The 27050-nt window shown below is 47.1% G+C and overlaps 1 protein-coding gene across 18 annotated transcripts in view; it reads left to right on the top strand.

The window, feature by feature from the left end:
- Positions 1–27050, top strand: part of DAZAP1 (DAZ associated protein 1) — a 519254-nt gene that overhangs the window by 297791 nt on the left and 194413 nt on the right. For 5 of the 18 annotated variants that reach the window (XM_078669912.1, XM_078669928.1, XM_078669927.1 and 2 more), the window contains 2 exons: positions 5136–5270; positions 7301–7465. In XM_078669912.1, coding sequence (XP_078526038.1) covers positions 5136–5270; positions 7301–7465 — 300 coding nt within the window. Of the gene's footprint in view, positions 1–5126; positions 5271–7300; positions 7466–7954; positions 8032–27050 lie in introns of all 18 variants that reach the window. The other 13 variants (XM_078669926.1, XM_078669911.1, XM_078669910.1 and 10 more) reach the window with 6 other exon arrangements.

The raw sequence follows: 27050 nt of genomic DNA, 5'->3' as shown, positions 1-27050 counted from the left end.
GGCTGATAAGGTGACCCAGCATCCAATTAGGTATGTACCTAAGGTACATGGAGTCCATTTTACAGAGAGAGCAATTAGTCTGGGGTCCTGAATAGCATGGCCCCAGGCCAACTAGGTCGAAAACCAGCTAAACACTAGGCAAAAAAAAGTTGGGGGTAACCATAGTCAGTTTTCCACCTTCCTACAACACCCCCTTTCCTTTGTCCAGTTTCGCGCCAGAGCTGGGGCTGGAGTGCCCCAGCAACCGGCTTAAATCGGGGTATGCATGGAGCACCTAGGGTGCTCCAGGCAGTGTCTCATTCTATTCAGCCCTCCATTTCCCAATACACAAAGTCCTGTCTGGGGTGTTGCTCACACCTCCCCAGGCAGGAAACCTATTGTCCAAACCTCTGTGACTGGAAGGACTCCCAGCAGCAGGATGTCAGACTTGTGTCGGTGGCAGCAGCGTCCATCTTGTGACGCTGGGGCTCGGGTTAACTTTTAACCGGGATAGTCAGCAACAACATGTCTTCTCCCTCTAGAAGGGTGAAATGCTACCCCCGTCGCCAGAATTGGCGAGGGGGTAGTATTCCAAAGCGTATGACACCTTACACGACATGTTTTGATAAAGCCAAACCAGAGTTAGCATTTAACCGCGAGGTTCATAATGCACTTAAGAGTATATGGTGTGGCAATATCATAGAAAAGCTGTAAGGACATGGTTCCGAAAGCTGCAGACAGGCTCAGCTCATGCTAGAGCACCATCTCACACATAACCAAGCACTCTGTCTCCAGGATTGTTAAGGCCTGCCATAGGAGTGACTTATAGGTTACTATGTGTCTATATATAAGTAGGTATAGGAGTACCATACCTAAGCAAGGGGTGATTACACGACCTTGCCCCAGCTGAGTGATCAGCCAGTTGTGTCTATTTGAGTGGCCAGCCAGGGGTGGAATAATACCTGCTGCAGCCCCTGGTAGGCCTTGGTTACACCTATGCCCTGAGTACCTAGGGTACACTTCTACAGGGGCTGACAAGGTGAACCAATTCCCAATTGTGTGTGTACCTAGAGTACATGGTGTAAATTTACAGAAAGTGCATCTGGGCTGTGGGTCTGGTTAGCAAGCCCACAGCCACATCTAAGTCGAAAACCAGTAAAGCAAAGCAAAAAGTGGGGGTGACCATAGGAAGCAGACCCTACTCTCCTACACCCGCCAGTGCACGGAAAGCTGTAGTTGATATGTCCATAACACAATCTATCACCTCTGAAGAGGAACACTCCCCTTCCACCAGTATCTTCCTGGCTTCATCCTTCGCTCCATCCGGAAGTTGGTCCTCAAACGGGGATAAATCGCACCATATCTGCCCAAGATAGCAAGAGCATTAGCAGCTCGAACCAGGAGGCTGGCCATAGTAGAAAACCTTTTTCCCACATTGCCCAGACGTCTCCCTTCCTTGTCTGGCGGTGTTGTAAGTGGTGTCGAAGGATTCTTGGACTTGCTCTGCGCTGCCTGGGAAATAACTGAGTCTGGCTTCGGCTGACCAGTCAGGCAAGCGGGACTGCCTTCTGGAGCTTTATATTTCTTCTCCAGCCGGGGAAGAACAGGGATGACTGTTGCAGGATTCTGCATCACTTTAGTACCTTCCGACCATACATGTTCAATTATTGGTATTGAACGAATGGACTTTCTGTAAGGTTCCTTGAAGTCTTAAAGGAAACAGTCTGATTGCACTGTCGTAATAGGAAGGCCATATCTCTTGGACGCCCTCTCCATAAGATTATGGAAACCTCCAATGTCAGCTGGAGGGGAGGTAGCAGTATCCGGCACTGGTGAATCTGGGTCCTGAATGACCTCATCGTCCCAACCTCTATCCTGGTCCTGAGAAGGATCAACCTGAAGATCTCCGTCAGATGAGACATCATCATCCTGAACAGTCACAACCTCCTGATTGCTCTCTCTGGGTTCTGGTTCCGAAACTCGAGAAACTAGAGGCGTCAATGCAACTGCAGTAGTAGTAGGAATGGATGGAGAAGGAGGACGCTCTTGCTGTTCCGCAGTTTGCGACGGAAACCTCTTTTTGTAGTCTTGTAACATCAGTCGTAAGTCCGTTATAAGAGAGGACGGCATTGCAACCATATCTTGGCGTGATTTTTATGGAGGCCTTTCTTGCTGAACAAACTGGCGCTCTTCAGTATAGCACTCATCAGAATCCGAATCTTGATACTTTACTTGTAGTTCGGATGGGCTATAAGCATCTCCATAAGGACCATCCTCATCAGACTCCTCCTCAAGAAGCAAAGTGGGAGGCAAAGGTGTTACCCGCCGAGGAGATGTCATCTCTGGGGTAATTTGCTGTCTTTTTATAGATATGCGGACCCTTTGAATCGTCGACTACGTCGTCGACGGAAACGTCGGCGACATCGTCATCGATTGAACCGTCGACGGAGAGATGGATCTCGTCGACAGAGGATTGGTCGTCGACGAGCTAGTCGTCAGAATCATCATGGCTGCTTGTCCTCGTCGCCGCCGGCGACACTATGTTCGCCGTCATTATTGTCGACGCCGACGGTGTTTACATCTTCGTCGACGAGCAGGAATCGGGTACCTTAAACGTCGACGAAGATATCGATGCCGCCGCCGTCGACGGGCCCGTCGACGAAGCTGTACCTGAACTCAAGTCCTTTCTGGAAGTAGTCGTCGACGTACCGGCTGTTTTCGTCGTCGACGGACGGGTTTTCTTGTCCGATCTTCCGTCCTGAGGGACAGCAGAAGGTTTTTACATCCCTTCTCTTTTTCAGATGGTGGAGAAGTAACAGATAAACCTTTATTCACCTTCTTAGCTGTCTGGGTCTCCTCAGTCTGTCCCAGCCTCTCCTTTACACCTCGGTGAGGAGAATTTATGGGACTAGGCCTTTCAGACCTATCTGAGGTCTTTTGTAAGGCTTTCACAGGGGGCTCAGTAGATGTTGAAGGGGATGACCTACCCCTCTTCTTGGATCTTCTGGAGGATGCAGCTGAGGAAGAATCCTCACTGTCCGATGACAAAACCTTCTTACGTGACTTCATTTTCTGCAGCCAAGCCAACAAGCCGCCTTCCCTGTCTCTCAAGGTCTTTGTAGAGAATGTTCTGCAGATTTTACAATCTGTGGCCTTGTGGTCCGGGTACAATCAGTAGATACAGTTCTCATGCTTGTCCTCCACAAACAGCCTCTTCTCAGAACAGGTAGCACAAGCTCTAAATAAGGCCTTCTTCTCCTTGTCAGACATATTAAAGTTGAAGAAATGGAACAAGAATCCAATCTGAAGAGAAGTCTGAGCAGAGCTCAGTGGAGACTCCCTAAGCACAACGTGCGGTAAAAAATCTGAGGCTCTGAGGCTCTCTCAGGAGGGTTCTATGGGGTGAGGCTGTTCTGATTGGTTGCTGCAGAATTTTTGGTCTCTTTTACAAAAACAGGTGGATAAGCTACAAAATTAGATGAGGCCTAAGCCTAGTTTTCTCTTTTGTACTTACTGCTATGGCATTTTTTATTTACCGAGGCTCCCATTCCGACGACGGGGGAATGATACAAAGCATGGGAATCTATGAAAGTTCCAATACTGGGGCAACTAAACATGCTATACTAAAGCTAAAAGAACTTTGTCTATACCTCCTAGAGCCCATTCTACACTTATAATAGGAGCATCTAAGGGCTTATAAGGCAACATTCCAGTGCTGATATCTATAAAGCAGCTACATGGTCTACTCGACACACATTTACCAAACACTATTGTGTAGATGTGTTAGCATGACAACAAGCTAATGTAGGACAGGCAGTTCTAAAAACACTATTCCAGACAAATGCAACGCCCACTGCTTTAGGAGAATACTGCTATATAGTCTATGGCAAGCATGTGTATGTACAGCACACTTGCCTCGAACTGATTATGTTACTTACCCAGTAAGCATCTGTTCTTGGCATGTAGAGCTGTAGATTCACATGCGCCCACCTGCCTCCCCGGGTACCTGTAGTTGTTGTAGTTCTTACTTTACACATTCATATGCATGGACATCTCTATACTACACTTATTTACTCCATTCTTACCCTCTGCGGGAAAACAATCTAACAATGAGTTGATGCCCATGCGCAGTATCACCGAAAGGAGGATTCACCTACCTCATGACTGGAAGTACTTCTTCGAAGAAAAACAACTTGCAAACATCCGGACCTAACACTAGATGGCAGGAGTATGCAAAGCATGTGAATCTACGGCTCTACATGCCAAGAACAGATGCTTACAGGGTAAGTAACATCTTTCCTATTGTGCCTGTGCCAGCCACCAATACATCAATCCATAGCAACTAAATGTGTATACCCAATCCATGTCCATAATAGATCTTGGGTACTGTCCTATGCTTGTTATCAATGAGAAAAAATACACCAAGCCAGAATTTTGTAGTGAGCATCACCGTTCCACTCCCAGAGAAGCTCTGCATTATTAATCACCTGGTGGTTGTGACCATCAATGATAAACTGGTCCTCCGTGTTCTCTTTTCCTTTTAACTATGCTATTGCTTGGGAGCCTTTCTTTAACCCCTTCCGTGCTCGTGACGGAACCACTCTGTCACGAGCCACGGACGCGCTGTGCTGGTGACGGAGTGGTTCCGTCACGGCGCGGCCGCCCCGCCCACGCTGCAGGAATTCCGCTCCTGCACGACAGTTTTATTGAGTGGGCGGGGCCGTGACGGAACCACTCCGTCACAAGCACAGCACGCCCGTGGCTCGTGACGGAGTGGTTCCGTCACGAGCATGGCAGCGCCGCGCGACCCCCCTTCCCCCCAGCGCCGCGGCGGAATTACCGCAGCGGCAAAAGGGTTAATCTAATTCTGTTGCTGTGTTCAGACTATATTGTAGATACATTCATTCTAAACTAGATTTGTATTTATAATGCAATCTCCTTACTCTGCATCCCTTCGCAAGAAGACAAGACTTCAGACCTCTGTTGTACAGCGTTGAGATGTGGCTCCCTCTGAGTCTTCCAGAATTCCCTGCCACACAAATCCACTCTGTTACTGCAGAGTGTAGGAATTTTCTCATCATACCTCTTTAAAACATCTAGCTTAACCGAGTTCATGTTATGCTGTCACTGTTCATTCTTTTCAAATGTTGTTTTAGGTGCATTTGGACCACCTGCTGGACGTGGCGCACCCCCACCTCCTGCTTTCACATCCTACATAGTTTCAACGCCACCTGGTGGATTTCCTCCCCCTCAGGCCTTTCCTCAGGGCTATGGCACACCGCCTCCATTCAGTAAGTGCCCATCTTCTGTAAATCAGTGTCGAGTTAAGATGCTGACCTTCTCCAGTGAATCTTTGAGTCCTTTCCATTTGTCTGTACATTACTATTTATGAATTGTGGTGGTAGGAAAGATGGATGTCCTGCAACATGTGGCGCCCTCTGGAAAGAAAGTGCTTGTCTTCCTTAACGTTCATGACAAAGTTGCAAGTTTTTGTGCATGAAGTCGCATGTTTATATTATATTGTAAATTCCCAGTGTGGTTGAGAATATGGACGCCTTGTTGAGAATCTGAAACCATTTTTCGAGACATTGTTGAATTGCGTCATGCTGTGCTGAGCTTCATTATTCTACTCAAGACACATTTGCGTAACAATGCCATTGATTGACCTGTTTAAAAACAAACATTCTTCAAGGCCCTTTTTAAATCATTAAAAAAAAATCGCACTTAAACTGTGTTGGTTTATTGCAAAGAGCAAGAAGGCTGTCAACTGATTTCATATGTGTCCAATTCTTTTATTCTGAGAGCCGTAAACCTTACACATTTTCACTCTGCTGACTCCAGTATCGAGTTCATGAGAACAAGGTTTCATCCTGAGTAACTCTGGTAATTGAAATCAAAGGGATGCTATTAATTCATTGTCCTAAAATGATGTGCTGAAGGTAATTTTTAGTCTGTTCCTTCCATCATGGTCTGCTGGTGTTAATGATCCCATGTGTTTGCGATGTGTCCTGAATACTCAAACACATGGTGTGCCTTTACATCTGTGGTCATCACAAGGCTGTTTACTTGCTTTCTTACTGTATATGAGACTCCAGTTATAACTTTTAATTCATAGACGGCCATCTTCTGTATTTCACCTCCTGATGTTGGAACTCAGTCCTTTCATCCATTCTCTGCCTTTAATCATTGGGCATCCAAGAAATTGCAATAAATCTAATCCTTCTGTACATTGAAGAATCCGTCTGTGTCTGTTATCATAACTGTAAGAGCGTATCATACTTTGAAGTATTTGTTATTGGACATCTGTGACAGCCCTGATGGTGGCCATCCTCTGTTCCCCAGACGGTCACTGTCTTAAAATTCTCAATACAGTTATTACAGATTAATGTAGAGTATCAACTCAGACACTGACTTGTGATGAACAGTTTTGCCTCTCACTACATCAATCTTGCTTCAAACATGTCCTTTTTTGGTGTTCTCTGCTCCAGTTCCTTGACTTGACAAAATCTGCTTTCTTGTCCTTGCTGTTTCGGTTAAGAACAGTCAAGTCATTGAATTGCCATTGTGCTGATTGAGTTGTCAGTGTGATTGCTGATTGAGTTTCCACTTTCACAACTGACATAGACTTGGTGTAGATGGACCCGGTCCTGGGTCTGCTCCTGAGTTATTCGGGTAGGGGAGGACTTTGCCTGGCATTTCGGGCGGGACTGTTCCCATTGGAGCAGAGTCTAGATTCATTTGCATATGGATTGGTCCAAACTGAGGTGGCATGGTGTGCAAAATAACCATGGATTGGGATGCAGCCCAAATAATTGCCAGCGGCTAAGATTAATTCAAGTATTCCATCCATCACTTTTTTGCCTACACCTTTTCTTTACATTAATGTGTGGGTTACTACCTTTTGAAGGTTTTATTTTGTTACCACATTATTTTAAATCTTTCACAGCTCATGCCTTATTTCTTCCTTTTGCAGAAAGTGCTCAAGCAAGGCCAACCCCTTCTGTCCTCACCTGAAAATAATTTCCTTCTTGTGTGAAGGTCTCCCTCCTTCCGTCTGGTACTCAGGTTTATTGTTTGGTGTCTTTTTAGTCACTGCATATCCTTTCAACTGGGGAGGAATTATCAGATATAGAATTTCATTGCTCTCCTACACAGCTGCTGGATTTCTTGTTTGTTCACTGTCGGTTACAAAACTGGTTCTGGATTCTCAATATGGCATCAATTTCCCTCAAGTTTTGGTGATCTATACCCAAAAGGAAGACTAAGAGGATCTTTAGTTGAAAGTAACTGGTCCATTTCCTGTTGCCCTTTCTCTTTTCAGCTTTTGGGTATGGTGCGCCACCTCTGCCTGATCAATTTGCCCCTGCAGGGGTTCCACCCACACCTGCAACTCCCGGTACTTCAATTGCGTTTCCCCCATCACATCAAGCTCAGGATTTGAACAAACCCCCAAACGCACAACCAGATTTTCCTTTTACACAATATGGTAAGTAAAATCTGGATAATAAAGCTGTTTTCAGACTACCTCCAACTCAGGTCCGCCTTATTTAAAACTTTATTTTTTTTGCAATGATATTCTTGAAAAAAACGGGGGAGGGAATTCCTTTGAGATTGTGCTTCTGTAAAACCATCAGCACAAAAATTGACAGCTTTTGAAGTTTAGGTTCCAGAATAAGTATCCCTAGTCTGTCCAGTACCTCCTCTGTAGTGTGTGTGAGGTGCTCCTTGGCTTGGTCTGGGAACTGCATGCTTATTCTTTCTTAAGTAAATGGGCTTAGTCCCCAGACTTGAATCGTATCCTGAGATTGCCGATCCACACTGCTCTGAGTGAGTTAGGACTTGGCACTCCTTCCTTGCCTGCCTGGGATATGGGGACTAGCAATAGTCAGGCTAATGAAAGTTTCTTTGGCGGGCGTTTGTAGTGCATGCCTCATTCGTTCCCACATAAAAAGCCTGAAGAAATCACTCTTTCCAGGAAATGCCTGCTTTGTGAAATTGTCCGAATGGATTTGATCTCTAAGTTGCCATGAAGGTCGTAAAAGGTAAGAGACGGTAGGTCAAATTAGATCATCCTTCCTAGCAATGGCCACTATTGCTGTTTTTTCACAAACATGCATGCTAAACACATATAGCTATAGCCCTGCAGTGGGCATTTGTCATACCATTTTAAGCATGTAAATATGGTTGTGATTGTGTCATCTCGAGTATTGGACCCAGGAGCAAACACCTTGAAAGTCTGTTTCTGAACTGTGACTCCAAAGATTGTAACATAATGAGTTATTGCAGACACAGGACTACATATTTGTTTTTGGAACCCAGACTTATTAAACTGTGTGGATTGGCCTTGTAACTGTAATATGCTGTAAATCCCATGGTTGCTTTTTTATATTAGCCTGATGGAATTTGTCACGCTTTCCTGGATTAAAATATCTCAAACCCAGCCTCTATCCCCCATCACACTTAACTGAAATGCATGATCCCATAATGAGAATCCAGAAACCTTTCTCTTTGGATGCCAATTTGGGCACCAACCTCACGTGCCTATTGTATTTTATTTAGATCTATGGAAGAATCTGTGTATAAAGCAGTAACATCTCCAGATGTGTTGTTGAAGTGGCAGCTGCCTGATGAATGTCCTCAGTTTTTCATTTCATCTTCTGTTTGACAGATTATAGGACATGGAAATAGTGTGTGTGTGTGTGTGTGTGTGTATGTGTATATATATTGTATATACATTGTATCCTTACCGTGATCAAGCAACAGTACGTTGCGAAACGCGTTGGTACTATGCGAGGAATGCTGCCTTTTTGAACAATAAAAGGAAAATTTGGGAAATATACCCTTTGTTTGAGTGCTGACTTATGCTATCATTGATAGCTCTTTGGAGAATATATATATATATATATATATATATATATATATATATATATGTGTGTGTGATGGCATGGGTGGCTGTGGATACGAATGCTTAGCATAAGTCCTCCATCTAGTGTTGGGCTCTGAAGTGTGCAAGTTGTTTTTCTTGAAGTTCTTCGAGTCACAAGTTGCAGTGACACCTCCTCTTACTTGCATTGCGGATAGTCATCGACTACATTGTTAGATTGTTTTTTTCCGCCGTCTGGTTCGGTCGTGTGTTCCTCTTCAGTCGATACAGTCAGTAGGATCTTTTCTATCACCTCTGTTATTATTGATCTATAATCAGTCTACAGTAACTCTAAACTTGTCTAAGGAATTCGATTCCATTCCACCCTTACGGGCCTTTGCGCTTCCGGCGAAAATAATCTTAGATGTTCTTCTTGTATAAGAATTACTAAAGGATTTGGAAAGGACACCTTTTAAATTCTGCCTTTCGTGTCATTCGAAATTCCCACATACAGATCTACACAAGGTGTGTAATTCCTTCCTCTCACCAGATCATCAAGAGCAAAACTGCGAGGCCTGTAAATTCTTCAGGTCAATAATGACTCTTCGAGACCATATGGCAAGAAGAATGCAACTCTGTCTACGCAGCATCGATGGTACACAGGACATTTTTAGTTCAGAAGAACCGGAAACCGAAATGGAGGCACATCTGTCGACTGCAGATGAGGGATTTTTCTCTCAAGAACAAAGCTCTGACTCCGAGGCAGAAACCTTCACACCTTGGATACAAACTGTGAGTAAATTGACCCAAAAATTAACACCCAAGGTACAAAAGTATGCTGTTGAACCTCCATTGCTTTTGGGCTATGGTCCGCATCTAACGACTGATCCCGGAAAGTCTGACCTCCGCTCAGTCCTGAAAAAACAGCCAAAGACTATTGATCTGCAACATTCCACCTCCAAACCGAAAAAATATTTGGAGCTAAAAACATCCAAAGCAGACTCATCCACATTTTAGGGACCAAAACCTTTGGATCTGAAAAAACATTTGGACTCCAGCTTTAAATCTAAAGCCTCGGATCTGAAACACTCATCACCGAGGCATACAGGAGAAAAATCATAGTCTAGAAAGCATACACTTGAACATCCCCCAGAGGATGTACAACCAGTGTTTGAGAAATAGCAACAGCAACTAGATAATGGACTAAAGCATCTAGTAATTCTTCTAGATACAGGAAGAATATTTACTCTACTCCCCTCAAGACCGTGCAAGTTCTGCAAAGAAAACAACTGAAGGATAACTCCACCAGTCAGCTTAGGATTTCTCTTACTCCAACACCACATACATCTTCATCTCATCAGTCTCGAACCATGCATTCAGAGGGGTCAGTTCACTTTTTTACAGGAGATGGGAGAGGATGATGATCGGCACTTACTACCTGCACCAGATGACTGGGGTACATTTGACACAGATGTTTTTGATGACAATCCCTCCAAACTCTCCCCACCAGATGATACCACCACATATTATGACCTTATAAATAGAGCAGCAAACGTTCATAAGGTACCTTTGCACACTGAGAAAATGGAGGATGAGTTTTTATTTGAAACTTTACTCCACACAAAAGCCAACTCAATATTTACCAATGTTGAAAGGTATTCTTGGGCATACTACTCTCTTTAGAGTCTCTAAAATCTAGAATTATTACACCGAGAGTGGACAAAAACGATCAATCTTCCCCTACAGAACCTCCTTACATTAGGACTCTGCTTGCACCGGATCCTTAGTAGTTACAACTGCATGCAAAAGAGTAAACTCAGGCGACTGATGATGCTACACCACCAGACAGTGAGTAAATTTATAGATGTGGCAGGAAAAAGGGTGGCAGCACAGTCCTCTATTCATTGGAGAATTGCTAATTCTTTAGGTCTGTTAATCAATATATGACAGGTCACACTGGGACTACTTAGACATTTTACAGTATCTCCCAGAACAGTACAAAAAAAGCTTATCAAATTATATCAGAGGGCAGAATTATATTCAACGCAAACATAAGGTGCGCCATTGATGCCGCAGATACAGCAGCTAGTGGAATAAATACCAGCCTTACATTAAGAAGAACTGCATGGGTAAGAGTATCTGGTCTTAAACCAGAAGAGCAACAAAATATATCTGATAGAGACATCTAGCCGCAGATTCTTTAACTTAGAATATCCCCAGGCGTCAGACTGGATCCGGAATTTTTTTGCAGCAGCACCTCTGAGCTGACGTCAGTTTACTTCTTTTCCGTGTGCAACACGGATCCGGAGTGAGCGGTTCCTCTGGCCTGTTTTTAGGCCTCCTTTTCGACGCTTCGCGTCAGGAACAGTGTGCGATGCCTTCTGCCTTTAAAACTTGTAAGTCCTGTTCGCGGCAGAAGTCCGCGACGGACCCGCATCTTATTTGTATGTGGTGTCTGGGCGAGCACCATGACTCCACGGACTGCGAAACCTGCCAACACCTGAAAGCCGAAGTCCCAGCGGGATCGCCGTATGAAGCTTCTCTCGGCATGGCTGTCCCTTTCGGAGTCGTCTCGTCCCCGGCCTCTTCATCGCCGGCAGGTCCCTCTACGGTTCCGCCGTCGTTCGCCACTTGGTAAGTCGAGGTGCTTGTCGCCGAGGTCTTCAACCTCCTTTTCTTCTGTTGTAAGGGGCACTGGTTCCCGGAACATTCCGGACGTGCGCTCCCGACAGTCACCCCCCCACCCTTCTGTCCGCTCTTTCCGGTTGTGGGGGCGACTCGGGCCCAAATGGAGGCATATGCCGCGGCTTTGCAGGCCTCCCTTGGGTCCTCTCCTATTCCTGAGGCGTCATCGGGGCCTCCGCTTCTTGTGGGATCCCCGACGGACTCACCGGCGGGTTTGCCCCCGGCGCCAATTGAGCCTTTGCCCCCCAGGAACGTCGGAGATGTGGTGGTGTTACGGTCCACATGGAGTCGTCAGGGCGCGGCCCAGCTGGGTCCCTCTCTATGACCCACGGCACCTCTGCCGCGCCACATAGCCCCGCTGGGCTCCCTGTGGCGTCGCAGGTGGTTGCCGGTGCTCATAGCCCTGCTTTGAGCACACCCCAGGTTTCCAGGCAGGCGGCTGCCTGTTCAGAGCCGGGGTCGGCGCTGTTCCGGCGCTGTAAACTCTCCTCCCCGCCTCTGCTTCTTTCTCCGGAGTCTGAGCCTGTCCTGGTTGAGGCAGAGTCTACGCCAGTGCGGAGCCGGAGGCATGCCTCCCCTTCTTCGGAAAAGGAGCTTATCGTAGTTCCGGCGCCAACTCGACCCCAGATGCAGCCGAACCGGCGACTGACGAAGCACGATCAGCGCCGGCTCGCGTTGTTTTGGCACAGTGTCAACGCCGGGTTGTGGACTCATCTCTAGAGGCCTCTGGAGAGAGTTTGGCGTTGCCCCCACGCCCGGCGACGCCAGAGATATTGTTGCCAGTGCCCCCCTTGGAATTTGTGGAGCCTCAGGAGCTCCCAGATCCGGCAGGCTCTTCGCCCCCCAGGAGCTCTATCAGGATCCTCATTCTTCAATGGGGCTCCCTTCCATGGTTCATTGGTCACTCCCTCAGTGTCTTGGGAGGGGTCAGCTTACAACCCTCCCCACTGATGAGCTGTTGTCCCCTCCGCGGAGGGCTACCGAGGTTGGTGCGGCTTTTTTGAGAGTGGTCTCGTTGGCCACCCGCATTTCAAACATGCAACCCCCTTTTGCCCCTTTGTCTGTGGACCCCTTGCTTGAGGTCCTTCAGTGTGGGTCTTGGAATATGGAGCCGCTTCTGCTTTTTGAGGCTTCCCTTTATGGTGCCCTTTTGGGTACCTGGGTTCGGCCTGCTTCAGGTGACCCGGTGGTACGTTCAGTTTTGCATCACCACCGTCCAGTTCCACATGATCCTGTTTGTCGTTTTGTGCACCCTGATGCGCAGGGGTTTGTGTTGCAGACTTCCTTTCCTTCCTTGCCCCCTCTAACGCTTCCTCCCTCTCAGGAGTCCAGATGGCTTGAGCCATGGGGTAGGAACATCTTTGCATCCACTAGTGCAGCCCTACAGTCCTTAAATACACTGTGTGTTTTGGCTCGGGCTACCTCTGCCCTGTGGGACTCTGCAGAGTCTTTGCTTTCTGCCACCTCTGAAGGTGCTCGCGTTGATCTCCACCTCCTCCGGGGTGGCCGTGACCTTGCCGAATTCACAATCCGCTTGGCCTTGGATACTGCGGATTCTTTGGGCCGAGCTAGGGCGGGTTCTGTTGCCTTAAGGCGTCACACTTGGTGGCAAGATAGTGTCTTCCCTGAAAATATCCGGTAGCAACTGGTTGACGTACCCTTTGATGGGGTTTTGCTGTTTGATGCTCACGCCGAATCGGCGGTTCACTGGCTCATTGCGGGCTTTCGTCCTACCTCTTAGGTCTTCTTAGGCCTGTCTTCCATGGTGGTACTTTTTCATCCTTAAGATGCTCTTTGTGTTTAACATGGGCAGTGAGCCTTACGTCTTCTTTTTCCTGTCGTCAAGGGTGATTACCCTTTTTATTGGCATCCCTTGGTTGCGTTTTGCTTTGAGCTGCCTGTTGGCCTCCTGTGGTCGTGTTCCACAGGTTGCTGTCTGGTCCTCTGACTGTGGTATTGAGCCAGTGGCTCAACTCGGTAGTGTCATACGGCTCGGAACCGATGTTCACAGGTTTAGTTTGTCACTGCGCTCTTTTGGCTTGGCTTATTGCCCTAAGAGGTGTTCCCCCGTTGTTTGGGGTATGCATACTCCATGTGGGGTACTTGTATGCTATTATATATCTTTGCTTATCTCACCTGGGCCTGGAGATCCTGTGGACTCCCTTCGTCTCTTGGTGGTCCGTTGTACGGTGTTCTATGTTTTTCCCTGGTGCCATCTGCTTACGCCATGGTCATCCTCCTCCTTTGGAGGTTTCATGGTCCCCTCTTCAAAAAACGGCTCCTACCTGCCCTTACTGTACTAGGTATGATCCGGTATGGATATGTTCCTTCTCCTGGCTAGTTCTGTCTCTACATAATTATATGTTTATATGCTTATGTGTACATGCCGGTTGTCTTAGTATTCCTCTTCCTACGTCGCCACCTCTTTTCGAGGCTACGAGGTCTGGACCAATATCCCCATGTGTGGGGGAGCTTTCTGAGTTGTTGCAAGTTGCCCGTAGGTTCCTCCTTGCTTCCTCTTACTGGGGTGATTTTCCAATTTGACATATGCTCCCTTTTTGGTGTTCAACACTGTACGTATCTTTTCTGGAGTGTTGGTCTCGGATTCTGAGACTCTTCCCACTATTCGTTACCTTGGTGTTTTTGGCCACTTCGTTCGGATATGCCCTTTTTCCAAATTATCACCTACGGTTAAAGCTACGCCTGCGGGACAGCTCTTCTGATGGCAGTAGTGTGGGTTGTTTCTCACTTGGCTTCATATTGCCCTGTCGGGCACTCTTATGCTTCTTGTGTAAGCCACTTTCTGATGGATACATCTGCCAGTGGATTCCTCACCTTGTGAATCTCCTCCTGCGTCAGCAACATTCGGTAATTCTTTTGTAGCTCTTCACGCCGACGTGGACAAGTTCGCAAAACGCACGGCTTCGCGGGCGCTGCTTCGCTGACGTCACTGACTCCATATTAGGACTCCGTCGGCGTGATGACATCAGTTCCCTTTTTTCCGCATCGTCGACGCTAATGGTTTTCGAGGGATCCTATGTAGCTATTGAGTAACTCTGTTACTGTTTGTTGCTTTTAGTGTTTTCTTGTTTCTTTTTCTCCTGTCGAGATGTCATCGAAGAAGACCGGATTCAAGCCGTGCGGAAAATGCGGGAAAATGAGGTCAATCACGGACCCGCATGAAGATTGCGTATGGTGCCTGTCCTCAGACCATGATGTCCAAGGGTGTCCATGCAGCAAGAAAATGAACCCCAAGGCCCTTCGTGAAAGAGAGGCAAAGCTTCTGGTTGCCAAGATGAAGGGTAAAAAAGACAGGAAGAGCTTGAAGTCGCGTTTGAGGCGGTCGAGGTCCCGCTCGAGGTCGCCTTAGAGGTCGTCATCAGGGCATGCTTCGAAGTCGAGAAAGAAACATAAGAAGAGGAAGCACGGATCTCGACACCATTCTGAGAAGGGTTCGGATTCGAGGCCGAAGTCTCCACGTAGAAGACATCGAAAGGATGATGTATCTCCTTCCCCGGTTGTTCTGGATCCGGAAGGTGAGGCTTTGTCCATGGAGTCGCCGGAGCATTCACCGGCTCCGGTGTCGAATCCCTCTCCGGCGCCGTCTCGAACTCCAACTTGAGAGGAGGAAGAGGCTTCTTTGCCTGAGGTTTCGTCGACTCCGGCTCACCATCCTGAGGAACAAGTCGACCCGAATCCGGTGCCTCCTCGGGAGCAGCCTGTGGGTTCATACCCTTCTTTTCCGGGGCCGGGACAAGACCCTACACAGTATTTAAACGCTATGTATGGAGTCTTCACGAGAGCCATGTACCCCTCTGGAGCACCGGTTGGTCCCATGGGTCCGATGGCCTTTAATCTGGGAGTCCCCCAGACCTATGCTCCGGTGTCGTTCATGCCATTTATGCCGACACCGCCTTGTCATCTCTCGGCGCTGCCGAGGTCTTCGACACCGATTCCTTCGCCACCCGCGCCCTGTTCCTGTTCGACCTCGATCACAGCGGCCTGGTCCTTCGGCTCCGAACTCGCCGCCGGCTCCCGCTCCATCGGAGTCGATTGCGGATCCGCCGACGCCGCTCCCGAATGAGAGGTCGAGACGTAAGGCTCAGTGACTTCTAGAGGAACAGAGGTACAGAGAAGTGGAGATGGAAGAAGGTGAGCTGCAGGAATCTGAAGATTTCTTTGATGACCTGAGGGAGGCTAGTGAATTGAAGCTGTCTCCGGATTGGGAGTTGTCCTCTGTGCCAGATGCCCCTTCAAAAGATGTGGCACCATATCATGTGGTCATCAAAAAGGCAGCAGAAGGGCAGTGGGAGGGTAGACCCCTTAGTTTGGTATCGGTGTACATTCCTCCAGCGCTCCACTCAGTGAAACTCCCGGAGTTAGCTGAATTTTTACTGACTCTTCCCGAGGGGGATGTCAAGTCAAGTCAAATGATCTTTATTCGGAATTAATTCATCCATAAAAGTGCAACAGGTTAAAATACAAAAATGATAAAAACATTCAACTTCATTACATTAAAAATCATTTGCAAATATTGTCAGAATGACATTCGGTGTAGCAAAAAGAGTACAAATCACAGAGTTAAGAAAAATCCACAACATATGAATTTTTTACTTATTATTTCTAGTTATCACGAGATTATTTACATCAAACGAAACATTCAAATTTCTATGTACAAATAAAACGTACTATAATATACAGGGAGCCAAAAAGGGCGGAATAATAATCTTCGTCAGGCATTTTCCATGCATCTCCTTGATCGCACACTAGCTTTAAGAAAACAGCTTACAGTAAATATCACCTCATCCGAGGATAACATTTGGAAGGTTCTCATTGCCTGTTTAAAGTCTCTTAGGTCATATTTGCGGCAGTAAGGCATTAGATATTGCAAAGTATACTTTTTATAAAAACCGCAGAAAAAGAAATAATGTAACAGACCTTGTTTACCTCCCTCGGAACAAGGACAGGCAATCTGTTCCAAATTTTTATTGTAGCCTAGTGGGAAGCTTAGTAGGTTTACAACACTTCCATCCCGGAAACGGAACAGGAGACTCCTGTTCCATCTACCTATAGTTATTAACAGATATCTCTTTGGTGAAATTAGAATTTCATTTCCAAATTCGGCGTAGGAAGTGTATTTGATAACTGAAGTTTTAAGATGTTCAGTTCCTCCCCGTATAGGGCATACAAGGCCCGCTTAACTATATTCTTATGTGCATGGACAATAGTACTTGGGGAACTAAACAAAAGACCCATGCCCACGCTAAATAGGCTTTTTTCAACAGCTTTCAGCCATGGTACAAGATAGGATCTTTCGCTTTGTAGGCAGTCAGATATGATATCACGGGTGAGATGAGCTGCTGGATTTAGCCAAATTTTTAACCAGAAAAGAGCCGGCCTTGAACGGATAAAATCTTCCACATACAATAGATTTAGCTCTTTATGACAAATTAAAGTGGAGGCACAGGGAGATCCCCCCAGAATCTTCCTGCAAAATCTATTTTCCTCTATCTGGATGGGTGTGCTATTAGAATAGCCCCATATTTCCGCACCATATGTTCCAGTAGGTTGACATTGGGTACGGTATATGTTTAACAAAGAAGTAATAATATCAGCCTGTTTGGGTTGCCGAAGAGATAAAATTGAATTGATAGATTTACTAATCTTATTTCTTCCAAGAGCGACATGTGGCTGCCATGAACCTGTGTTAGCGAATAACAATCCTAAATAAGGGAAAGTACTCGTACATTTTAAGATGTTTTCACCTGATTTAATTAAGGAGATATTGTATTTTTTGGGTCCGCAGTTCATAATAAATGATTTTTTAAAGTTGGTATTGAGGCCCAAATCTAACATAAAATCGACAAACCCAGAGATTAAGATGCGCAGTGCATTGGGGGTACGCCCTATTAGCAGTGCGTCATCCGCATATAGCAAAGCAGTAATAGGGTTGCCATTTATGATCGGAACATCCTTAGATATCTTACTCAAACTGCTACTCAACCCGTTAATATATAAAATAAAAAGCAGTGGGGCGAGTACGCAGCCCTGTCTGACGCCCCTGCCAATTAAAATGTCATTTGAGATTTCGCCCTCATTATTGATGCGTACTCGTGCCTTTAAGTCCCTATGTAAATAAGAAAGAAAGTACACCATGGAATCATCCAAACCATAACTAAGCAAAAGTGACCACAACCTAGAGCGATTAACAAAATCAAAAGCTGAACTTAAATCCATGAATCCAAGATACAGCGGGGATTTTTTTACAATATTGTACTTGGCCATTATCAAGTTCAAGTTCAGGCATTGTTCAAAAGTGCCTACATGGCTTCTAAAACCCAGTTGGCAGCAATGTAAGACATTATTGTCCTCTGCCCAACTCCTGATCCTGTTAAAAATTACCCTCCCAAGGACTTTTAATGTGTTGTCAATAAGTGATATCGGGCGGTAACAGGCAGCGTCCTGCCTGTCACCCTTTTTGAATATGGGTACGATAACACTATTTGACCATGATTCGGGGATTGAACTATCAGATAGATTGTTAAATAGGTTACACAGTAGAGGTGCCCAAAAGTTGATTTCTGACTTGAGTTGATCTATTGACAGACCATCTGGTCCGGGAGCCTTATTACTTGCACTTTCGAGTATGGCATCCTCAACCTCGACTAGTGCTATATTTAAGGGTCTAGTAGTCATGACGAGAGAGGCAGTAGTTGGAGGGGATCCTGATGTAGCATATATTTTTGAAAAGTGCTCCACCCAGGATTCTCCAGTTATGTTACACGTAATTGGTTTGATGTTAGAACCAAAAGATCTCAAAGACTTCACCTCTCTCCAAAATCCCGTGGTGTCTTTCAAAGTTGCGGTACGGGCTAAAGATTCCCAATGGTCAGTCACTAGGGCCTCTGATCGAATGCGTAGCATGGTTGTATAATTAGATCTCATATGGCTAACAAGTTGCGGGTCCCTTGGTCTTATTTTTAGGGCCTCCCTCAGTTCTCTATTTGCCCTCGAACAAGAAGAGTCGAACCATCGGGGACCACAATCTTTACTAGCCCGGACAGGTTTCGAAGATTCACTTCTGATAGCCAGACAAAGATTACTAAAAGAAGTGACCACAACTTGGGCCGGTCTATCATAAGACAGACAGTTTTCAATTACTGTTGGGTGTTTATTGATGACCCTTGCTAGAATTTCTTTTTTATTGACCCCTTTCCATATCAATCTTAGTCTGTCTGTGGATACCCCTAAATTTTGCACCCCAATTTCGATGCTCATCACATCCTCTGTATTCCCCTGGTTTTTTATGTACACTCTAATAGGGTAGTGATCACTATAGGCAGAACAAATAACTTCCGCTTTTAAAGTTATATCGCTCAGTGAGGGAGAAATAAACATGTAGTCTATTGTAGAGGGACGCCCATGGCCAATATAGGTAGGTGTTATCATGTTATTTTCTCCTGTCCCGGCGATTTCCATGGCATTCACTAAATCTCTAGATGCTAAGTAGTCTCTCAGTTCCATACCATTTCTACAGGGGGGGTTATTGCGATACATATGGGCGTTGAAATCTCCACCAATGCAAATTCCATCAAAGGTTCCATGTTTCTGCCCCACTACAATTTCATCAATAAAATCAAATAAAGTCAGAAGGTTGTTATTGGGGTGGGTCACAAAATCATTATTATAAAAATTAATTAAACATAATTTCAACCTGTTGGTGTATTTTACAGCCATAAAACATTTACCCTGGGTCTGGATCAGATTGGACTGGACGCCTGTTTTTATTTTAACCCAAGTGGTCAGACCCCCACTTGGGCGGCCCATAGGTGAGGCAGATGCCATTACATTATGGCAACTAAAGCCCTCTAATGTAGGTGTGGTCGTGCACCAGGTCTCCTGTAACATCAATATATCACAGTTTGTGTAAACCCAATCTGACCACTCCTTGATTCGTAGTTTTGAACTAAGGCCCGCTATGTTCCAACTCACAAGTGATAGTTCAGAGCCCTGTGCGATAGTTCTATGATTGGAAGATTGTTGACTAGTTACAATTAGCGGAGAAGATGGTAAAATGTCCAATGATGAATCAAGATTGGGTGCCAAAGGTGGATCATCCATGATAGTAATATCCGAATTGATCACTGATGGTCAGTCTAGCAAGTCCAGATCCGATAAAGGTGCAAACCTATTATACGTCTTGAGAGAGAGAGGGGCTGGTTGGAATTGCCTTGTAGGTGGTCTGTAGAAGAAGCTTAAAGGCAGTAAAGTTACAACAGTAGAAATGCTAGAACAGTTGTTTTTTCTGTTGAGCAAGAATTTTACAGTGCCAGAGTTTTTGAAATTAAGCACTATACAATCGCCTTCTATGTCTTTAAATAGCGGCCCCACCCAAGACACTCTTCGGGCTGATAAAATCTCTCTAGAGATATCATAACCAACACCTTTGTGCTTAACTAGCCAATCGATGCTTTTATTATGCAACTGAACCCATGATTCCCCCTGATCCTCCCTCAATGGTGGCACACCTGCTAAGACTAGAACAAAGGGGCAGGCATCAGGTGGTAAATGCAGGGCGGGCCCTTGATGTTTAAATGGCCTAGTCCGCCCCGGTTGCCCAGCTCCCCTATTGTTGTCGGAGGTGGACCCTACTGCCGTAGTTGGCTGAATGATACCACCATTCCGGTTATTAAAACTAGTGTTAGCGGTGGTTGGTGGAGGCGGATTTATGGGTGTTGGAAATGGGCGGGATTTAGATGGTGGATTGGCTGATCCCTTGTTATTTGCGCTATTAGTGCGGCTAGATACAGTAGTAGGAGGTACAGTGGGTGGTATAGGCCCTGGGATACTAGGACCCCCAGCTATTTTAAGACAGATGTCATTCTTTCCTTGCACTATAGTGTTACTAACTGTCTCAAGCTCCTTCAGCAGGCGGTCTGCTCTAATCTGATCCAAAACAACAGACCCCTTTCTTTTCGCCTCCTCATTTTTTACCAAGTTTTCAAGTCTGTCCAGTCTTTTAAAAACATTATTATATTGTTTGATCATTTGCTTCTCTAAACGACTAAAAATAGTATCAACTATAGTCTCTATGAGATTACTGTTTTGTTTCAACATGGTATTATAATCTCCCATTAAGGTAGTCTGTGTCCATATCGTATTAGAATTCCCCGTCTGATTGGCAATGGTTGCGGTGAGAGTGTCCACTGCGTCTTTACCGTCAATATGAATGGTTTCTGCCCCAGACAGTTTTTGTTTATTCCATAAGCTCTGAGGCGTGGGTTGGTTTTTATTACTTGACGGTTGTTTTCTTTTATTAGCGCTTGGTTTTGCAATGCCTCTTTTGCGCTTTTCCCCGCCCTGTTTGTTGTTCACTTCCAATACCCCATTGGCAGTCACATCGGCCTGTGAACTAATTGTTATGATGGATGCCGCATCCGTCGGCAGAAGTGTAGGTACTGATGCGGGTTTAGAAATAATAACTGTGGGCGATATCGGAATTGGGGGGTTTATTTCCGGGGATATAGACTGTGTGGTTATGTTAGTAAAACTCAATGACATTCTTCTGTCCGTATCGGCAATCTCATTGGCTACCAGAGTGAGGGCATTCTCAAGTAGAGTCTCAAACGAAGGAGGGGGAAATGGAAAGTCGTCCTGGCCACCAGTTGTGTCATTTACTTCCATGGCGCCAAGATAGAAAGGAACTCACCGCAGTCACGATGTTGGAGGGGTGGCCCGCCCGACCACTGTGGCCCACTGACGGCCACAGACGGCCCGCCCTCTGCCCGGGCTCTGCCCTGCACCGCCCGCGCGCGTCCGCGACGCAGAGGGAGCTGCTTCCTTTTGTGCGCCTCCTGGCGCTGGACACAGGAAGTGGGCGCTGTTACTGCAGGGCAGGCTGGGAGCTGTGGTCCGTCCCGCTCTGCAGCCGTGCGTTGGAGCTGCTCGGCGGCGGGGGCGACCACAGCGTCAGGAACCCAGCAGTGCGGCAGGTCAATGCAGTCTTGTTACCCAGCAGTGCGGCAGGTCAGTGCAGTCTTGTGACCCCTCCTAGGGTCGGTGTCCGGATGTTTTGTTCCGAGGGGGATGTCATTCTTGGGGGAGACTTCAATGCCATTATAGACACACAGTTGGATAGGTTCCCAACGATGACGCCCACTACAGGGCCCTCCCGCTTTCAGCGTTTTTTAACAGCGATGGGTCTAACTGACATGTGGCGACTTACACCCCCCCAGACACAGCAATATACTTATCACTCCGCTGTGCACGGCAGCATGTCAAGAATTGACCACTTCTTCGCCCTGGGCAACGGTACCCAACACATAGACGCCGTAGATATTCACCCGAGGGGTATATCGGATCACTCCCCGATCACCCTGACACTTTCCACCCAGGAGAAGTCTCACAAACGTATATACCCTATACGAGCTGCATATCTTAAGGTCCCGCAGGTTCAAAGAGCTCTTAAAAAGGCGACGACGCAGTACTTTGCTGAAAATGTAGACTCGGTACGCTCCTCAGAGGTCCTGTGGGAAGCGTATAAGGCGGTCTTGAGGGGTCAGGCCATAAATTCAATCACAGGATACAAAAGGTAAAAAGCGCAGGAACTAACTAGAATGAAACTGACGTTGCGAGACGCATCGGCAGCGCATGAGGCACACCCCACTCCGGACACGTCCCACGCACTTCACCTCCAGCAACAGATGTACACGGATCTTGTTCGGAACCAGGTTAAGGGATATATCACCGACACACAGAATAGGGTTTATGAAGTAGGGGATAAGGCGGGTAGGATGTTAGCATGGCTGGATAAGAGGGGGGGCAGCTCCAGAGGTATACAACAAGTGAAGGACAAACTAGGGATAGTACACACAAACCCGGAACATATAGTCGAGATACTTGTGGCCCACTTCGAGGATGTATATGCCCCGGAACGGGTGGTAACAGCGGAAATGGCTAGGGCGGCGTTGGAGCCGATTGGGGTCCAGACACTTCCAGCAGACACTACCGCAGAGTTGGAGGCGGACATAACCACGGAAGAAATCCAAATAGCTATAGGTGCTCTGAACCCAGGCAAAGCGCTGGGACCAAATGGAATACCGGTGGAATGGTATCAGTCAACGCCGGATCGGCTAAGTAAACATCTACTAGCAATGTACAAAGAATGTTTAGAAAAGGGAAAACTTCCACCTGATCAGAGACTAGCCACTATAGTGGCGATCCCCAAGCCAGGGAAACCGCCTGAAGAGTGTTCTTCATACCGCCCTATTTCACTGCTTAATGCTGAAGCCAAAATCCTTGCCAAGCTCTTGGCGGCCCGACTGGTGCCGCATCTGCCCGATCTCATACACCCGGACCAATCCGGATTTCTGCCTCATAGGAATACGGCGCTAAACTTGCATAGATTACATGGGGTTCTGGCTAAGGCGGAATTGATCCCCACTCAAGCAGTAATACTAGCCCTGGATGCAAAGATGGCATTTGACCTTGTAGAGTGGAACTACTTGTTTGAAGTTCTGACCTGTATGGGCTTTGGCCCCAAATTTATTGCATGGATTAAGTTACTATATGCTGACCCGGTTGCGCAGGTGGTGGCAAACGGCCATATCTCAAGAACGTTCCCTCTGGGACGGGGCACTCGTCAGGGTTGCCCCCTCTCACCATTGCTGTTCGCAATTGCATTGGAGCCACTAGCCACTTTAATACGAACAACGCCGCTGCTGCAGGGAATTAGATGGGAAGGGGGCTGGGAGGACCGGCTCTCCTTATATGCCGATGACATGCTGGTCTATCTAACGGACCCAGAACAGGGGGTGCCGGCGCTCCTGACTCTCTGTGACAGCCACGGTGGGATATCGGGCTACACGTTAAATTGGAACAAATCAGAGATGTACGTCCTACGGGGTCCAGTCCCGACACTGAGCACTGAGTGCCCGCTGAGAGAGGCTGGCTCCTCCTTTAAATACTTAGGCATCCATATTACAAGGGACCCAGCGGAATTTATGAGTAGAAATCTGGCGCCTCCCCTGGAAAGACTTAAGCAGGATGTTAAATACTGGGCGGGGCTGCCATTGACACTGTTGGGGAAAGCCGCGCTTTATAAAATGATGTCCTTGCCCCGCTTTCTGTATATACTTGAAAATACTCCATATCCGGTGGATCCAAAATACTTCAGGAAGGTAGCGGCATTGGTGTCTAGTCTTCTGTGGGGAAACCTCCCGGCACGCATAGCACAGACCAAACTACACAGGGCACAACTAGGCGCAGATACTCTCTTGGCTCCGCTGTACGACCAGAAAAAAGTGCGTACTTTGAAGGGGCCCACCAGACTCACAGCAGCGCTATGGCATGCAGCGATGGCGGCACTGGGATGGAGAGGGAAATTGACCAAACTCACATCACTATGGGACTCTCGAGCCCTGGTAAACCTGAGAACCAGCAAAGGCTTCTCTCACTGGGACACCATAGGGATATCTACAGTGGGAGACCTGTGGGAAAGGGGAGAGGTGGTGCCTTTTGCCAGGCTACGGGAACTTTACGACCTGGGAGACAGGGAATCATACAGATGCGTCCAGATACGGCATGCGTTGCTCGCGGCCATACCCTCTGGCATGGAGGTGCCGGAGGCGTCTCCACTTGAGGATCGCCTCCTCACGGAATTCATGACAGAGCGTGCGACATCGCTCACATACCGCAAATTACTCAACAATTTACCGGACCCTATGGCTCTGTTGAAGGAGAAATGGGAGGGCGACATACATGATCTGGATGAACATGAATGGAACGAGGCGATGGCATCACCTAAGGAAGTAGGTATCTCTGCAAGGTTGAGACTTGTGCAGCTAAAAGTTTTACATAGGGTGTATTACACAAGGACCACATTACACCGCATCCAAAGAGCACAACACCCTTACTGCCTTCGTGGGTGTGGGGAGGAGGGCACATTCTTTCACACATTATGGGACTGCCCCCTTATCCAGGAATATTGGAGGCGAATAATGCGCACGATATCGCAGGCACTAGAGATTTCCCTACTCCCCGAACCACGCAAATGCCTATTGAATGTATGGGACGCTACTGATTTGTCCAGGCACGGTCAAATTTGGGTTACATTAGGCATGATGATAGCCAAGCGAGACATTGCACAACGCTGGGGGGGCGGCGGAAGTACCAACAAACGCACAATGGTGCCTGAATATGGATAGGGTGATGGTGACCGAAAGGGTGGTATATTCTAACCGGGTCTGCCCGGGGAAATGGAATAAAATTTGGACCCCGTGGAACAAATACAGAGGAGAGATCTGTGACCCATTGCTGGAAGATGATCAGGATTTAACGGATGAAGAAGGGGAGGAGGTCTACTAGACTACGTAGATTCTGCAAATAAGGGTGGTTGTGGGATCGGGGCGGATTTGGGATCTAGAGAGAGAACTTAAGAGACGAGTAGGGGATAATACTGAGGGAACTGCGTCTTGGGGGCCCTGTGCGTTTTCATGGCTACGTCTTGCAGGGTCTTGCAGTGACTTAGGCTGTATTGACACTGAGGCTACGCTTCCATACTCAGCTCATGCAACCAATAACCAACAATGTACGACCGAAATGTGATTCCCTATGTTTTTTGTTGTTGTTTTTGTTGTTACAAAACAGAAAACCAAAAAAAACGGTATTGATCTGCAATATATCGACAATAATGTACCCTATTATGCTATGTAATAGTGAGAAATGCTAAAGAATAACGTTCAGACTCCAGCTTTACGTTACTGAACTGAGACTACAAGACTGTGATAGCGGCCGGCCCCCTGGGTTGTAGGCCAACGGCTGTGTAAACTTGAAGGTACAATAAAGGTTTTTTTTTGTTTTTTTTAAAAGGCAGCAGAACTGTTGAGTTTAAATCTGCCTACTGCGGAGTTCAAGTCAAATATTTTAACAAGTCCTCCACTCTCCATCTTCAGTGGTAGAACCTATGCTTCCTTTTAATGAAGCATTGACAGAGCCAATCTTGGAGGTTTGGCGTAGGCCTCTTACGGCTCCAGCAGTTTCGAAAGCTGTCGCAAGAAGATATAGGGTGGCTCCTGGAGACCCGGACTTTTTGTCTTCCATCCTTTGCCAGAGAGCTTGGTGGCGCAGGCAGCCTGCTCCAAAAAATCTGCAGGTGCTTTCCCACAAGTACCCGGCGACAGATTCTAAAAAACAAGACCAATCGGCAAAGAAAGTTTTTTTCTTCAGCGAGCATGGCTCTCAAATCTACGAACGCCACATGCCTCTTAGGGCGTTACTTCCATGCCCTGATGGATTCTGTGAAACAGTTGGCCCCTAAAATTCCAGAGGAGGACAGGCAGAACTTTAATGGGGTGCTTGTTGATACTTAACCTGCTGCTCGGCAAGTCATCCAGAGTGGTTTGGACACAGCTGACTCTGTGGCGAGAGTCATGGCGTCTTCTATTGCCACCAGAAGAGCAGCATGGCTGAAGACTTCCGAATTCTCTGCTGAGGTCCAGGCTGCCTTAGTGGATCTGCCTTTTGATTGCTCTGGCCTTTTTGGGGAAAAGGCTGATGCTGCGTTGGAGAGATTCAAAGATAGCAGAGCAACATCCAGGTCTTTGGGTCTACAGTCCAGAGGTACTGTGAGTAAAAGGTATAGAGGATTAGGAAGGTCCTCCTGTCGAGCCTACAGGCAGCTGCAATAGCAGCAGCAACAGCAAAATCTGCTGTACAAATCGTACTCGTTCTCGGACATCAAGCTTCCTCCTCCTCCTCCTCCCCCTCTTCCTCTTCCCACCCCCCTCCAACCTCAGCAAAGCAGCCCTAGAACCGCCATTCCGGATCATGCGGGTCCTGTGGGGGGTCGGCTTACCTATTTTCTACGAGATTGGGAATCGGTCACATGGGAACTTTGGGTTCTCAATCTCGTGGAGAATGGGTATGCACTTCCCTTTCGGGAATTCCCTCCAAATTACGCTCCTTGTCAAGGGTTTTGCTCAGAGGACCACCTGCTACTTCTGCAGGAGGAAGTCCTGCCGTTACTAAGAAAAGGTGCGATAGAGGTGGTTCCAGAGCAGGAAAGGGGTCAGGGATGGCTGATCAAAGCAGAATCTCCAGAGAAAGTGCCCCATCTGCAAGTCACAACTCAGTTGTTGTACAGATTGGGCTTTTCGATAAATGTGCCCAAATCTCACCTGGGGCCCTCCCAGCGCAAGCTGTTCATAGGTGCTGTACTGGATAGAACTGTGTGTCGGGCATTCCCTCCTCCTCAAAGGATTCGCGACATACAGGAAATGATTCCTTTATTTTACAATGGAGCGGTCGTTCCAGTCCTGAAGGTCCTTCGTCTGCTCGGTCTGATGGCTTCCTGCGTTCTGCTGGTCAACCATGCACGTTGGCACATGGGGGCACTCCAGTGGTGCCTCCGCAGACAGTGGTATCAACACAACGGAGATCTCAGGGAGTCTGTGAGGATCTCAAGAGAAGCTGCAGCGGATCTGTCTTGGTGGGGCGTGGAAGGCAATCTATATCAAGGAAAGCC

This window comes from Lissotriton helveticus, chromosome 12, assembly GCF_964261635.1.
Source record: "Lissotriton helveticus chromosome 12, aLisHel1.1, whole genome shotgun sequence".
NCBI classification, from domain to species: Eukaryota; Metazoa; Chordata; class Amphibia; order Caudata; family Salamandridae; genus Lissotriton; species Lissotriton helveticus.
Note: the sequence above shows the minus strand (reverse complement) of the source record. Positions and strands in the feature narration are given on the sequence as shown.